The following is a 15975-nucleotide window of genomic DNA, read 5'->3' as shown; positions in this document are numbered from 1 at the left end:
AATTAACCAGTGCATTTAAACACTGAGCCATCTCTCAGCCCCAAGACTAAGTTTTATTTAAAGTCTGTAATAATCCTCGTTGGACATCTTTAAACTAAAAAAAAAAAAAGGCTCCGTGAAAACATACGCAACTAAATAAGGAAGAAAATATGGGCACTGTGATTTTTTTAATCAAAAATGGATTTTTGGTTTTGTGTTCTTGAAACAGGGTCTCACGAAGCCCATGCTGGCTGGCCTCAAACTTATTATGTAGCCAAGGAGCGTCCTGCCCCCACCTCCTAAAGTGCTAGGATATAAGGTTAGGTATGCGATCAGTCAGCTTAAACAAAAATGATCTGGAGAAAACATGGCAGAGCCCAATGCACAGTGCAATGCATAATCCAAGTCATGTAATCTATGGAATGTGGAATAATTACACACTGTTGAAAAGCTAGACAAACAGAAGAGCAACCCACAGTGATACTAACAACCACCACACCACCAACAACACACGGACGCTCGTAAAGAGAAAGCTCCCACTCACCTTGTCGGGGACTGCATCCATTATCAGCTCGCCATACATATTAATAACCTGTAAGAAATAAAGCCAGCTGATTAACCTGCACGGTTCAGAGCACGCCCAGCAGGGGGAGGAGCCTGTTGAATGTAGCAAAGGTAACAAGTCTTGTTTCTAGAGATAAATAGGAAGCCAGCCCAAAAGATTACTGGCCGACATCCTGTACAAGTTTCTACCCTGAGAACCCACGAGCACTAACCTGGTCATTCAACCAATTCTGACCATCCAAAGTTGCCAGGTCGTCCATATCCAGCATGTGCTTGTTGTAGAAGATTCGGAAGTTACACTTTTGATGTCTGGCCCGGTAGTTTGTTATTTCCCTATTGATAAATGGTTTTCTAAAACAGATTTTAAAAGAAAAAGTTAAAATGAAATTCATTTTATTCAATATATAACTGTCTCTTTTCTTAAGGGAAAAGTCACGTATGGCAGTAATATCTTTAAGGGCTTAACTTTAGCACCACTGACATACCTATTAGAAAAGTCTTCATTAAAGACATCTTTTAATCTCCCAAGGACATCTTTCTCACTGAGTGGGACCAGACTTCCATACTTTTTCATAACCTCGTCTAGGAACCCTTACATAAAGGAAAAAAAAATGGAAGTTTTTTTTCAGCAAAGTTGTTTTCATAACACATACTCACATCTATTACAGACAGCAGAGAACCATAATCTGTAAAATCAGTTACATCATTTAAACAATAGGTGTTCTGAACCTTCACCACTATAACCCAGCAAGATATACTCACCGCATTTTGTGTTGTTTCAGCTGATCTTAGTCAAAAGCTGGGCAAGCAATCAGGGGCATCGGAGGAGGGTGTCCATGTGTTGCAGGTGTGTGCCACCATACCCAGCTCATCCAGTATTTCTAAACTACTGACACACTCCAGAGTGGCTAGTGAAGAGTAATGTTTCCACAGTGAGACATTGAAGAAACCTCTCCTTTAGGACTCCTAAAAACCCAAGCACAGGGATAAGCTCCTGTGCTGCCAGCTCCTGGAGAGGCTGAGGCCCAGATCTCTTGGGCACAGGAATTCTGGGCTAGCCAGCTGTGGTTTAAGAATGTTCCTAACAGGCTATTTGTTGGAAGAAGTGTGTCACTGTGGTTGGGTCTGAGTTTCAAAAGCCCATTCTAAGCCCAGTGTCTCTCGCCTGCAGCCTTCAGTGGGTGTGTAGAGCTCTCAGCTCCTTTCCCAGCACTGCCTGCATGCATGCCGCCTTGCTCCCTGTAATGATAATGGACTAAACCTCTAAACTGTAAGCCAGCAGCAGCTAAGCACTTTTCTTTCATAAGCACTACCTTGGTCAGGTTCTCACACTTCACACCAATACAACAGTGACTAAGACACCATGGTAACAAGATGTTACCTCTTAGACAGAGCGCTTAGAAGATGAGCGCTAGGGGTTGGGGATTTGGCTCAGTGGTAGAGTGCTTGCCTAGCAAGCGCAAAGCCCTGGGTTTGGTCCCCAGCTCAAAAAAAAAAAAAGAAGAAGAAGATGAGTGCTAATTATCTGGTTAAATGTCTTTTCTCCCCTAGTAGTTAAAGGAGCAGTTTATTTTAAAAAGAGAAAAAAATAAAATTGGTAAGATCATTATCACTGTATTATTGCAACTTGATTGTTTAGTTTGGTTTTTGGAGACAGGGTTCCTCTGTATAGCTCTGGCTGTCCTGGAACTGGCTGTGTAGACCAGGTTAGCCTTGAGATCCATCTGCGTCTGCCTCTTGATGTTACTCAGCCTCAGTGGCACATGCCTGCAAAATCCCAGCAGCCTTCAGGAGGCCGGCCTCATCTACACAGTGACTCGCAGACGACATGGTGAGACCTTATTGCCAAACAAACAGCAAACCTACTAAAGTCCCTCATGGCACTGACTAACCCCGTACGGTAAATTTAACAGGAACAGTGAGCGAGGCCTTTCCCTCCACGCTGCCTAGGCTGGCCCTCAGATCCTCCCACCTCGGCCTCCACAGTGGCTGGGATCATGGACCAGGTCGAGCTCTAGAGAGGCCTCTTTTAAAACTGGGAATAACATTTTTAAAAACATTTTTTACTGTTTAGCTGTGGTACAAGAGATCAAGCTCTAGGCCTGATACATGGTGGGCAAGAGTTCTACTATTTGAGCTTTATCTATAGCCAAGGAAAATAGAATTTCTATAAGGAGACTTTCAGCCTGATTTAAGGCAGTCTTCAAGTCAACTTATGAATGTACTCATTTATTGGTCTCCATGATGGCAAAAGTCCCCAGGAAATAAAACCCCAACATTACTTCTGAACAGTAACAAAGCAACTGAAGGCGGCTTAGCAGAAGCAGAGCAGGATTTTGGGATGAGGCTGTAAAGGGAGAACAGCAGCCTATCCAGCTAACAAGTGATTGGCTATTGTAGGACTCATACCCAATTCCTTCTGTGGAAACACACAATGGTTTCTGCCAGGCTATCGATTCAGAGGGGAAAGTACTGTGCTGTACTGAGAGAGAAGCAAAGATGAAGGCCTGTATTTCCCGTCACACTCCCATCAGAGAGGCCCCTAACCTTTGTAATGCTGGAACCGAAGGCAGGGCCCCAAACATGCTAGACAAATCACAGTCTTGCCTCCCCCTTTATTATTTTACTTTTATTACATTCGTTCACTGTGTGTGTGTGTACAGTGAGGTACACGTGCAAATAGCACACACACAGAGGTCAGAGGACATGTGGGAGACGGTTCTCTCCTCCCCCATGTGAGTTCCAGAGACTGCACTCAGGTCCCAGGCCTGGCAGTGTCTTTACCCAGTGGACCATCTGCCAAGCCCAGCCCTGGTCTCGTGAAATCATTATCTCTGATTCTCCGCCCAAGTCTACCTGGAGGTTCTAGGCTAAAAACAAAGCACATAATATTTTAAAATTTTTTATTATTCTATGTGTATGGGTGCTTCGTCTGTATACCACGTGTATGCCTAATGCCCACTGAGGCCAGAAGAGGGCCTCAAAACCCATGGATCTGGAGTTACAGATGTTCCTGAGCTGTCACGTGGGTACTAGGCACTGATCCTGGATCCTCTGTATGGTCATCCAGGGCTGTTAACCACGAAGCTGATTCTCCAGCCCTGAGAGCATATACTTTTGCTATATTCCTGGCCTTCATATCTTAATAGTTATCTTGTTTCTATACAGTGGTCTTATTTCTACATGAAAAAAAAAATGGCCCCAACAGAAATCAGGAAACCTTAACATTTGAGAAGATTGCATTTAGGCAAGAAATTAAATATAGGTGGAAAGAGAATACTGACTGCACAAAGTTGTACTCTGACCTTCACATGGACACGGTGACACGCACACCGACACAGAAACATCATGTATGTATGTACAATAATAAAATAATAAAAATAAAAATTTTAAATTGTTTTAAACTGTAATAAGTTTGGAGAGCTGGCTCAGAGGTTAAGAGAGTATAGTATTCTTCAGAGGACTACCGTTTAGTTCTCAGAACCCTTACTCAATGTTTGAGGCCAGACTGGGCTACCTAAAACTCTGTCTAAAAACAAAGACACCCAATCTTAAAACCCAACAACATAAAATTCTCATCTGTAATCTGTAAGCCTGGTAAAACTTAAGTTTAAACCAGTTCTTCTTGAAAGGTAATTTGGCCATTCTCTTACATTATAAGTACCAATAATACTCTTTTAGCAGCAATTTGAATGACAATTTAACTTACAGGAACAAATGCATAAGAGAATTCGTTGCATCCTTACAGCAAAATCAATGCAAGTGTTCATCGCAAACTGAGCAGGGAACTAAGCAACATCTACATAATGGAGCAGAGTAAAAGGCATCACAGAATCTAACGGTTTAAAGGGAAAGCCTTGTGTGGGCGGTAAAACCAAGACCCTGGGAAGGGCAGCATACAGCAAGTACGGGCAACAAGGAACAGTGCATACCAGAAAGGCAGGTCGAGAGCTGCTCATCATCCACGGGAGACGCTGTCTGGCCACTCTTGCCACCTGCCACTTGGTTTTCTACTTTGAGCTCACTGCACACCAAGGGAGCATCCAGTGGACTCTTACAGTAAGGGTGGTCCAGCAGTTTCGAACTAAGAATGTTCTGCCTGAGAGACCCATCCTCCTCCATCTGGAAGTTCTCGTTCTGAGCGGGCTCCTCAGACACAGGCCCATCTACACTACTCACAGATTCGTCTGCTCCAGACACTGACAGCTTCACTCCGTCATCGCTGACAGCACTTGTCCCGCTTTCCTGCCCCAGAGTCATAAGAGCTCTTTCAGTTCCCGGAGTGAAGTTGTCACTAGAAGGATGTCCCATCAAAGGGATTTCATGAATTTGCTCTGTACACTCCCACTTAGGAGAAGAGGATGGCTGGTCCCAAGTGTATGTGGTGCTGCCATTCTGCTGGTCAGGGAATGCTGCATCTAAACCATGCTCTTTGTCCAAGGCAGGACTTTCTTTAGTGTGGCCATCAGGCACGTGACAGTTTTTTCCCTTCACCACAGCACTACTGTCCATGTCTGGAAAGTATGGCTGACACCGACAAGGGTCTTTAGGTTCTAGGGAAGGGACTGGGCTGCAATCGCCACCCTCAGTGTTGTTATCCCTAAAGTTCTCTTGATGGTCCCCAGTGACCTTCTGCACCCAGCTTCGCTGGGCTTTTCTTAGCTTGCAAACTCTGCTTTTCGTTCTGAAGTGCTGGGATCTGAAAATCCTATACCGAAATCTAATCATGGATAGTTTCTCATACATCATAAGAGACACTTTGACTCTTCGATGTTGGTTAGGTTGGAACTTTTTTGGAATCAGGGGTCTCCTGTTCCTGTGGTGCTCTAGCCCTTGGTAGCAGCCATAACAAACTCGTTTTCTATGTTTGTTCAAAACCACAGTCTTGCCACTGTCACTTGGACTTTGGCTCTCCCCATTGAACTTCATGGGAAAGTCTGAAGCTTGTGGGTCCGTGCTAGGTTTGTGACCATTGGCCTTACCTAAAACAGTATTTGCCGACAAGCCAGTAACTGCCTTCAGAAGGCTTTTCTCTCTGCAGTATTCACGGCCCAAGTTCTTTGCTGAAGAAAGTAATTTATCTGCTTGGAGTTTCAGGAGACTCCTGGAGGAGGAAATGAAGTGCTTAGTGTCCTTTCTTTTCACTTTGGCATACAAAGAACTAACATTTTGAGTGGCCACTCCAGACTTGGTCTTTGAACAAAGTGGTACATCCTGGGTCCATGTTTTCTGGATGTGAAGACCCCTCTTATTACACTGGAAATGCTTCGACTGCCGATGCCAAACAACTGGCCTTCCCAGCTTAGCTTTCAGAAAGCACAAGTTTTGGGGAAAATAGAGTTTCTTAAAGCCTCCAAATCCCGCATTCCATTTCTCAGAAAAGGCTAAGTGAATTCCTTTCTTCCATAGAATTTTCTTCTGTTTTTTCATTTTTCTGATGCATAATGAGAATTGGATGTAACTATAAAAGAAAACAAAATGTAAAGAAAATTTAAATTTCAATGTAAGTATAATGTCATAAAGACATGTAGCAGTTAAGATCAAAACACAAAAAAGAATCTGTGCATTTCAATTTATTCTGTCAGCTATAAGGAAATCCTACCTGACCAAGATACCCACTGCAAGATCCGGGAAGAAGGAAGGCATAGCATTTAATAAGACCTCATTTTCTCTATACCTGGTTCTGGTGGAGATGTTTCTAGACCATTTCTGGCAAGGTATGGTCACACAGGCCTCTAATCCCAGCATTCGGGAAGCTAAGGCTGGGTGGACCTCAGTCTCTGAGTTCCAGACCAGCCTGCTCTACCAAGTCAGCCAGACACCTTGTAACAAAGACTTCCGCAGTATGCACTGATTTTTGTTTTGGGGATTTTCCTTGTCTGCACATAAATACACTTCACCTGAATGTATACAGGTTCACCACTTTCCATGTCTGCTGCCTGTGGAGGCCAGAGGAGGACTCTGGGTTCCTGGAACTGTCATTAAGAACAGTTGTGAGCTACCATGTGGATGCTAGAACTGAACGCAGGTCCTCTGCAAAAGCAACAAGTCAACTGCTAAGCCATTCCTAATCCACGGTATCAGTTTCTAACAGAACACACAAGGCAAAAATAACCACAAGGTGTCAGTACTTGAGCTACCCTGGCAGCCATAGAATTGCTAGCACTGACTTGGTGTTCTCAATTGTAAAGGGAAAGATAGTAAAGAAGAGGACCAAACACCGCTTCAGACGGAGTCCATAGCTACTAATTTGGTCCACATAGTCATCACCCTCAAGGAGACCAGGCTCCACTTTTACAGTCAGAGTCTAAGTGTCTATAAAGGAACAGGACTTCATCAGGTGCTTTCATATAAGGACTGAGGACAAATACAAGTGCACACAGAATTTCAGGAATAGCTGACAGGGGTAAAAGATGAGGGGAATGAGTGAGATTAGCCATGAAGCTGGAGGTATGGTCAACACCAGCCCAGCAAGCACAGGCCCTATGTTCAATACTCAGACCTGGTGGAGCTGGAGACAGACTATTTGCCCAGCACGCATGAAGATTTGATTCAATCCCCAACATAAAACCAATCATGAAGGCACGCACGCACACACACACCCCTCAACACCAACACTCAAGAGAATGAAGAAGAAAGATCAGAAGTTCAAGGCCTGTGGGCAAGGGTCATCAACAGTCTTCCAGATATGAACCACTCAAGCCACAACCTACCAGGCCAGATGTGTCCACAGGAGCAATAAGGACACAAAAGTTATGAGGATACCAGACAATTCCCAGTGAGATTTGAGGCGTGTCCCCAAGAGAAAGGCATAGACCTGGACAAACCCCATGACTGGGGAGGTGACAGGCCCTACAAGTAGCCAGACTTGGGGGTATATACCTTTAACCTCAGCAGAGGCTGGAGATCTCAAGAGCTCAAATTGCTAATTAGCTCAAGGCCAGCCTGGTCTACATTGCAAGTTCCAGGTCACCAAGGCTACACAGTGAGACCTTGTTTCAAAAAATAAAAAGCAACTGAATGAGTACCACTTAGCAGGTCAAAGAGCTAAAACCTAAGGCCATGAAGCAATAAGCTACAGGATGTGCGAAAGGCCCTAAATTAGAAGTAACAAATACCTCTGAAGGTTAGGAATATGGATGGCGCTGAGAAAGGAAGGTCACATAGTGAGACCCGTCCCTCCCCCCCACCCCACCCTACCCCCCACAAAAAGGATTAACTACCAAGAATTACCAGACCTGAGGAAGGAAAGTAAACCAAAACAATGTTACAGGAAAACGCAAAATCCACAGACAGAAGGAAAGGCAATGTGAGCAGAGCAACAGCTACAATCCCAGGAATGCAAGTGGCCACCCAAAACTACGAGAAGGGAAGAACAGCTTCTCCAAAAGAACCTGCAAAGAGAACACAGCCCTGCAGACATGGCCCTACAGACACCCTATTTTGACTCAGTAAGACTATGGCAAAAAACGGAGCAAAATATTTTTTATTTTTATTTGTTTAAAGGAACAACCAAGGGTTGGAGAAATGGCTCAGCACGTAACAGCACCGGCTGTTCTTCTAGAGAACTCAAATGTGGTTTCTAGCACCCATGTCTAACAGCTTACAACTGCTATAACATAAGCTCTAGAGGAAGCGACACCTCTTTCTCTGCTGACACCTGCACTCATGTGCACACAGCCATACACATAAACATAAATATTTCTTAAATGAACAATCAAGACACTGGCGAGATGGCTCAGCAGCTAAAGCACTTGCTCTTCTTGCAGAGAACCCAGGTTCAGTTCCCAGGACCCACTTGGCAGCCTGCAACCACTCCTAACTCCAGCTCCAGGAAACCCAAGGCTCTTTTCTGGACTCTGCACGCACTGGGCATGTATGTAGTGCACATACACAATGCTGGCAAAAAAACCTCACTTAGAATAAAAATAAATATATTTTTTAAAAGAAAAATCATCTCTGAGTTCGAGGCCAGCCTGGTCTACAATCTACGGAGTAATCCTGTCTAGAAGAACAAAACACAACAACAAAAAAATTCTACCTGAAAAGGCACCTCAGGCACCAAGGAAGAGCCTAATTTAGTTCCACCCAACACCAACAGGTACAAAGTGGGCTGTCCTTGGGCAGAAGGCAACTATACTGTCATCTAGTTCTAGCTGCATACAGATGAGTCTCAGGCGGGCCAACTGTGGAGGAGCCATTCCAAGTTGGAGCTCCACTGGCTAGCCCACTGAGCCCCTGCATTAACTTCAGAATGTGAAATGTCTTGTCTCTAAAGACTAAGCATTGCACTGGTTCCTTCTATCAACTAACATACATACACACACACACACACACACACACACACACACACACACACACACACACACACAGAGAGAGAGAGAGAGAGAGAGAGAGAGAGAGAGAGAGAGAGACCGACCAAGACCACCATAAAGATTAGAAGATTCAAAACACAACTTGGGGCTGGAGAGATGGCTCAGCAGTTAGAGCACTGACTGCTCTTCCAGAGGTCCTGAGTTCAATTCTCAGCAACCACATGGTGGCTCACAACCATTTGTAATGGGATCCGATGCCCTCTTCTGGCCTGTCTGAAGAGAGTAACATTGTACTAACATAAAATAAAACTTAAAAAAATGATTTAAAAAAAAGAAAACATGGGGTTGGGGATTTAGCTCAGTGGTAGAGCATTTGCCTAGCAAGCGCAAGGCCCTGAGTTGGGTCCCCAGCTCCGGAAAAACAAACAAACAAACAAAACAAAAAAAAAAAAAAAAAAAAAGAAAGAAAGAAAACACAACAATTGCATCAATGAAAACTTTATAAAAAGCTTAACAAGTCATAATATATAAAATGTTCATATTCCTAATACATAAAGAACTCTTAAAGAAAGGACAAACCAGGCAATGGCCTTTAATCCCAGTGCTTGGGAGGCAGAGGGCAGTTGGGACTTCAGTGTTCCAGACCGCCATGGGCTACAGAGTAAGTTCCAGGGCAGCTAGGGCTGCACAGAAAAACACTATTTCAACAAACAATCAAATAAACAAATCCAACAAACAAAAAAAGACAAAAGGCTTGATAACCTAATGAGGAAAATCCATAAGGAGGCAACTCAAAAATATTTCCAAATTACCCTTAAACATAAAAAAAAAAAAAAAAAAAAAAGTTCAGCTTCACTCCCCCCACCCAGGGTTTCTTTCTGTAGCCCTATCATGGAACTCACTTTGTAGACCAGGCTAACCTGGAATTCACAAAGATTCACCTACATCTGCCTCCCAACTGCTGGGATCGAAGGTGAGTGTACCACAGCCAGCTCAACTTTACCCTTAACAAAAGAGGCCAACGATCTGGGGCTATGCTCAAAGACAGTGTTAATTCGCATGTGTCAACCTCCTAGGTGTCATCAGCACTGCCAAAGAAAAGAAACGCTGGGGCTGGAGAGATGGCTCAGTGGTTAAGAGCTCCGACTGCTCTTCCAGAGGTCATGAGTTCAATTCCCAGCAACCACATGGTGGCTCACAACCATTTATAAAGAGATCAGATGTCCTCTTCTGGTGTATCTGAAGACAGCTACAGTGTACTTATATATAATAAATAAATAAATCTTAAAAAAAAAAAAAGAAAAGAAACGCTGTAGCACATCCTCAGACGTTAAGTTACTTTCTTAACAGCAGAGCAGCACCAGCCAAAAGTTACTTTCTGTTTTGAAGGTATCACTCTGTAGTCCAAACCTACCTCAAATTAAAAATCCCCCCCGCCCCCGCCTCTGCCACCCAACTGAAAAAGGCATTTTCATACTCTGCTGATAGAATTCCAAACTGATGTAATCATTTTGGAAGAGAATTGAGAAGATTTTTATAAAAGCCACAAAATTATTTATCCTTAATCTGGCAGCCCCACTTTAAGTAATTTAAACTGGAGACACAGCGGTGATAATGATGAAAAGGCTCTGTTGAAACATTGTTTATAATAGCAAATAGCCAACCAATGCCCACGGGCAAAAGCAGGCTGAATAAACTACTTATCTGTGTGAAGAATGAAGCTTCACTGGAGCAAGGATTCTCTAGCACTCAGCACACAGTGATTTACAGAATGGAGCCTTAGAGGAAGAGAGCAAAGTTCACAGGTGGGGAGGAGGCAGAAATGAGGAGGGGAGGGACACTATCTGAATGTCCTTTCCCTACTGGTCTGGCTTTAGGTCCAAGCTAATGCTTCATACTTAAGTGAACCTGGCCTGCTTGCTTTCTTTTCCTTTTTGCAGTACTGGAGAATTAAACTGGGACCAGTGCTCAGCGAGTACTCTGCTGATGGGCTACATCTCTTAGCCTCTGAATCTCAAAAATAACGAACAGCAATCACACATTAAAAGCAGAAAATTGACAGTTTTAGAAAACAATATTCTGACTACATGCTCAAGAGCTAAAGACAAAGACTACACACAGGTATTATACAATGCATACAAAATTGGCTTTTTCATAGAAGTAGGAGTCCATTTGGTATTATCAGTATTCTAAAATTGAGTAAATAAGTAAAATGTGTGGTGGGTAATTAAAGCTAGACTTTCCACCACTAGCAAAACAATGAATTGTGAAATGCTGCTGCTACTGCTGCTGCTGCTGCTGCTGCTGCTGTTGATGGAGGAGGACGAGGAGGAGGAGGAGGGCAGAACTGGAGGCACCTCTATGAACTCAGTGTTTAATAGAGATAAGGAAGTATACATACACTTAAATATTTTTGACTGTCAATGAAACAACACAATTCCAATAAAAAGTGAACATCCTAACAACCAGATCTTGGTTTCTAAATGTAGCTGTATACTGAGAGAAATAGCTAAACTCAGCATGGTGACTCAAGCTTGAAGTCCCAGCGCTCTGGAGGCTGAGACAGGAGCATAGGAAGTCAATGTCATCCCTAGTTCTATAGCCCATTGGAAGGCCAACTTGAACTACAGGAGACTGTCTTAGAAACAAAACAAAAACCTAGAACTGGACAGAGAAAATAAAAGAAAAGATAAACCTAAAATATCACTGTGGTGCCAGAATATACACTGGAACCTGAAAATAATGTCATGTCAAAAAGACGTGAAATCTCACGATCCACAAAAATCCACTGAGCAACCAAATATTTGATGGTTAGAATCCAAGCATAAAACAAATACCCTGTGTGGGTGTGTGAGAGAGAGTCTCACCATATAGCCTTGGCTTGCATAGAATTTCCTATGTAGACCACAGTGACCTCAAACTCATAGAGATTAGCTTGTTTCTGCCTCTGGAGCGTTGGGATTAAAGGAATGTATCACTATGCCTGGTATAATTTTGAAGGGTAGAAAAACAGGTAGAAGGGACATCTTCCTTACATATAATTTCAAATAAAAGAATATACAGAATGAGTGAAAGAAATAGAAAAAAATAAGAACCACAACTCTTCTTTGGTTTATTTTGTTTTTGGTTGTGAGCCTAGCCTTTAACAGCTGAGCCATCTCTCCAGCCCACAACTCTTCTTAAAAGTAACAGATGCGGCTGGAGAGATGGCTCAGTGGTTAAGAGCACTGATTGCTCTTCCAGAGGTCCTGAGTTCAAATCCCAGTGGCCACATGGTGCTCACAACCATCTGTAATGGAATCTGATGCCCTCTTCTGATGTGTCTGAAGACAGCTACAGTGTACTTATAAATAATAAATAAGTAAATCTTTAAAAAAAAAAAAAAAAGGAACAGATGCAGCCAGATGAGGCCATACTCCTGAAATCCAGTGGGCAGGAGGCTGGGGCAGGACTTTCACTAAGTAGCCAGACTCTAAGGGGAAAAGCAAGGGGAGGGGATGTCTAGGAGATTGCTCAGTGGGAGAAATGTTGGCTGCACAAACATTAAGACCTGATTGTGTGTCCCAGGACTCACATAAAAGCCCAGCCCAGCAATACATTTCTATAATCCCAGGGCCAGGTAGGGATAAAAGACAGACTCCTGGGGCTTGATGGTCAACCAGCCAGCCAAATGGGTGAGTTCCAAGTTTAATGAGACCCTGCCTCAGTAAATAGAGTGGAGAATTCCCATTACACACTTCCGCACAGGCAAGGGTGCCCCTCCACACACAAGTGGAAATTAGAAAACAATGGAGAGGTGTCTTTGAAACTCTGAGGGAAAACTATTTTCAACAAGAGAATTTTAGGCCCTCCTGAAAACTAGTGAGAACAGAAAAAGGGTTTCAGAGAGGTGATTTATGAAAGCACGTACTTCCCATAAACCCTTCGGAGAGCCACGAAACAAGAAGTACCACGACAAAATGAGGAAGGAAATCAGGAAGACATGAGACCAGGCTCAGCATTTGCCTGGCATATGCGATGCTAGTGTTCACTCCACAGCACTTGAAGATGGTAATAAAAGGAGAGGTGGGGAGAAAGGCAAAGGAAACTAACACAAAAGGCAGGCAGGGGCCCTGCTCCTAACAGAAACTAAAGTAGGCATGCTCGGGGATGGCTCAGTGGCTAAGCACCTGGTCGGCACACACATGGTAACTCACAACCATTCGTAACATCCAGGGGACCCATCACCCTCTCCTGATCTCCACAGGCACCACACAAGCATGTGGAACACAGACAGACAGGCAAAATATTCATGCACTTTTTTTTCCCTAAAAGAAAATGGGGGTGTGAGGGGGGCTGAGAGAGCAAAAAAAAAGATGCACAAACTGGGCTTGTGATCCCAGCATTTGCGAGGCCAAGACGGGGAATCATTGCGAGTTCAAGGCCAGCCTAAGCTACAAAGCAAACTGTCAGCCTGAGCTACACAAGAAATGTCTTAGAAGCAGAGTACGGGATTCTAAGATTAGGTGCAAAGACTCCTAAATGGGACGAGACATAAGTCGGGCATCTTCCAGGCAGATGCTTTTCTAAAGGCCTAGCACACAATTACCATCTCATGAGAGAAACTGCTAAGTTACTCTTCTCACACCAGTGCTTTATCGATAAGCACAAAGCATCTGAGGGCCTAGGTTTCTTGGATGCTGCACACTCAAAGCACAGATTGCAGTTAAGTTCCAACCACACAGGATTCTGAGCTCCCTCCTGGCAGCCCTCTCCATACCAAGCTTATTCTGGACAAAAGGCAAAAGCATAATTAGGAATGCGCCGTGTGTCCTGGATATTCTTAAATGGCGTTTTAACTAGATCCTCAAAGAATTTCATTCAGTATTTCGACTAATTTGTATTGGTATAAGAACATGCCTACGTCCAGGCGGTGAACTAAAAACAATACCAAATGGCTAGACCTTCAACTCAGCTTCTCGGGACTCTTAAGTACAAACTCCCATGACCTTTCTGCATCCCACTTCTCCCAATAGAACGGCCCACAGTGGGTTAATGAACCTCATCATGGGGTTAATACTACCCAGTACAGACAGAATTTTAAAAAAAGTAGCTTCCCACCATCCTGAAGCCCAAGGGTACCATGCACAAGCAGGTTGGGAAGGAACCAAAGCATGGAGCAAGCAGAGCTGTCGGGTCAACTCAAACCCCTACACTTCCGACTCCGCAGGAGCTGGGAGGCTGACAACGATCTTCAGGCAAGGCTTTCCCCGACTTCGAAAGGAACGGCCCGGGGAAGAGGGGTTTCTGGCGGTCTGGATTTCGAGGTTTGTACTGCAAAGGAAGGAAGAGGGCCGCGGTCCCGGGAGACCAGCGCCCACTAGGCGGCCTGCATGCGGGCCTCGGGCGGCGCTGAGCTGGCGCGGGGAAGGGCTGGTCAGCAGCCCTGCGGACGTCTCCTAGCCTGGGCTGTCCTGCTCCCGCTTACCTACTTTCTTTGCTCCCGGCACCTAATCTTCTGCCTGGACGAACGCTGCAGCGTCTGGGACCGCTGCCTCGCCCTCGCCCACGCCCACGCCCGGAGAAGCCAGGCCAGCGACCAGGGCTCCGGCCTGCTTTCGGCCGGCGAGGCGGCCCAGCTTCCTCCCAGCAGCAGCGCGACACCGGCGCCTGCCTTTCGCGTCACCTCCTTCCTTGCCCTTCCGCCAGAAGCTCCGCCCACCCCTTGTGCGAAGGGCGTGACTAGGGCGTTAACCTCTAGACTCTGTGTGCACTCTTGTTCCTAAAATCCTGGCTCTGCAAGGGCAGGTATTGGGGAAACTGCAATCTTGAGAGGCCCAGGAGCCACAAAGCAGGTTTCCTAATTCCGGTCATCAGCTCTCCTCAAGCTTTTACCGTCAGAAAGGCTAACCACAGCTGATGTCCAATCCACTGAGCCCTCACATTCCTGCTCTGGACTGCAGTAAAAGGACAGGCCTAGGCTTTCCCACTTCACTTTCCCATTTGATCTTACCCGTTGGTCATGTAATTTGCTTCTTTAACATTTCCCCAGGAGGGTAGAGCCTTCCTCTCGATCATAACTGGCCTACCCGAACTCAAGACGTTTCCTCTTTCTGGTAGGGCATTTCAGTATCTATCCTGTGAGCCATTTGTTGAAAGATAGGGTCTCACTATGCAGCACTTGACTAGCCTCAAACTTGGATCCTCCTGCCTCAGCCTCCTGAGCTAATGGTGTGTACCACAGGTAACTCATACAACTCAATAAAACAGTTGCAGAAATCTTTCTAGAATAAGCACTCCCAACACCAATGAGAGAGGAAAAGGAGCGGCCCCCGGTGAAGGTAAGCCAGGACAGCTCCTGAAAGGTTTTGATCCCAGGTCCAGTTCGTATATTTACTCACTTTATACTCTAAAACCACAGGCTAGCAAGCGAGATGTGGCAGTGAACAGGTTGTTAGGGGAAACGACCCATTTTTTCCTAGGTGGTTCTGTTTCAGGTACACATGAAATCAGGCCTGGCAAATGAATAGGCAGTACAAGCAGAACTTTAAGTCACTAAATCAACAAACTTGTATCTAATAATTGGATTTTTACTTTACTGTACTTCACAACTACTTTTCACTTTCAAGTGGAGCGTGTTAGCATATAGTAATCCCATAGGAAGAGGCTGAACTAGGAGGACTGCCATGGATTTGATGCCAGCCTGGTCTGCCCAGTGAGATTAATGTGATGATTAATTTCAGTTGTGAACTTGATTGGATTAAGAAACACCTAAAAAGGAGTGGTGTCACCTACTTTTAATCCCAGCACTCAGGAGGAGGCAGAGACAGATGGATCTCTAAGTTCTAGGCCAGTCTAGTCTACATAGTGAGTTCCTGGCCAGCCTGGAAGACAAAAGAATCCTAAGAGAAAGTTTCCCAGAGTTAAGAACAACTAGATGCTTCCAGGCACTTGTGAGGCAGAAGCAGGCAGATCTCTGAGTTCAAAGTCAGCCTGGTCTACAGAGTGAGTTCTAGGACAGCTAGGGCTACATAGAGAAGTCCTGTCTTGAAAACAAAATAAACAAGCAAACAGAGAAGGAAAGAAAGGAAGAAAGAAAAGAAAAGGAACAAGATGCTGATCAGATACAGGAGGTGTT

General features: G+C 44.6%; 1 protein-coding gene across 8 annotated transcripts in view; it reads right to left on the bottom strand.

The window, feature by feature from the left end:
• The window catches only part of Senp5 (SUMO specific peptidase 5), a 34866-nt gene extending 20334 nt beyond the window's left edge, over positions 1 to 14532 (bottom strand). Inside the window, exons 1-5 of one of the 8 annotated variants that reach the window (XM_063270233.1) lie at positions 14326 to 14532; positions 5526 to 6004; positions 1029 to 1134; positions 756 to 894; positions 524 to 571 (exon numbers count right to left, since the gene is read on the bottom strand). In XM_063270233.1, coding sequence (XP_063126303.1) covers positions 524 to 571; positions 756 to 894; positions 1029 to 1134; positions 5526 to 5973 — 741 coding nt within the window. In that variant the 5' untranslated portion in view covers positions 5974 to 6004; positions 14326 to 14532. Of the gene's footprint in view, positions 1 to 523; positions 572 to 755; positions 895 to 1028; positions 1135 to 1308; positions 1510 to 4475; positions 6005 to 14325 lie in introns of those variants that run through there. The other 7 variants (XM_039088929.2, XM_063270231.1, XM_063270230.1 and 4 more) reach the window with 7 other exon arrangements.
• Between the last annotated feature and the right edge of the window lie 1443 nt (positions 14533 to 15975).

Source organism: Rattus norvegicus, chromosome 11, assembly GCF_036323735.1.
Source record: "Rattus norvegicus strain BN/NHsdMcwi chromosome 11, GRCr8, whole genome shotgun sequence".
Taxonomy (NCBI): Eukaryota; Metazoa; Chordata; class Mammalia; order Rodentia; family Muridae; genus Rattus; species Rattus norvegicus.
This window is presented reverse-complemented; position numbering and strand designations above follow the sequence as displayed.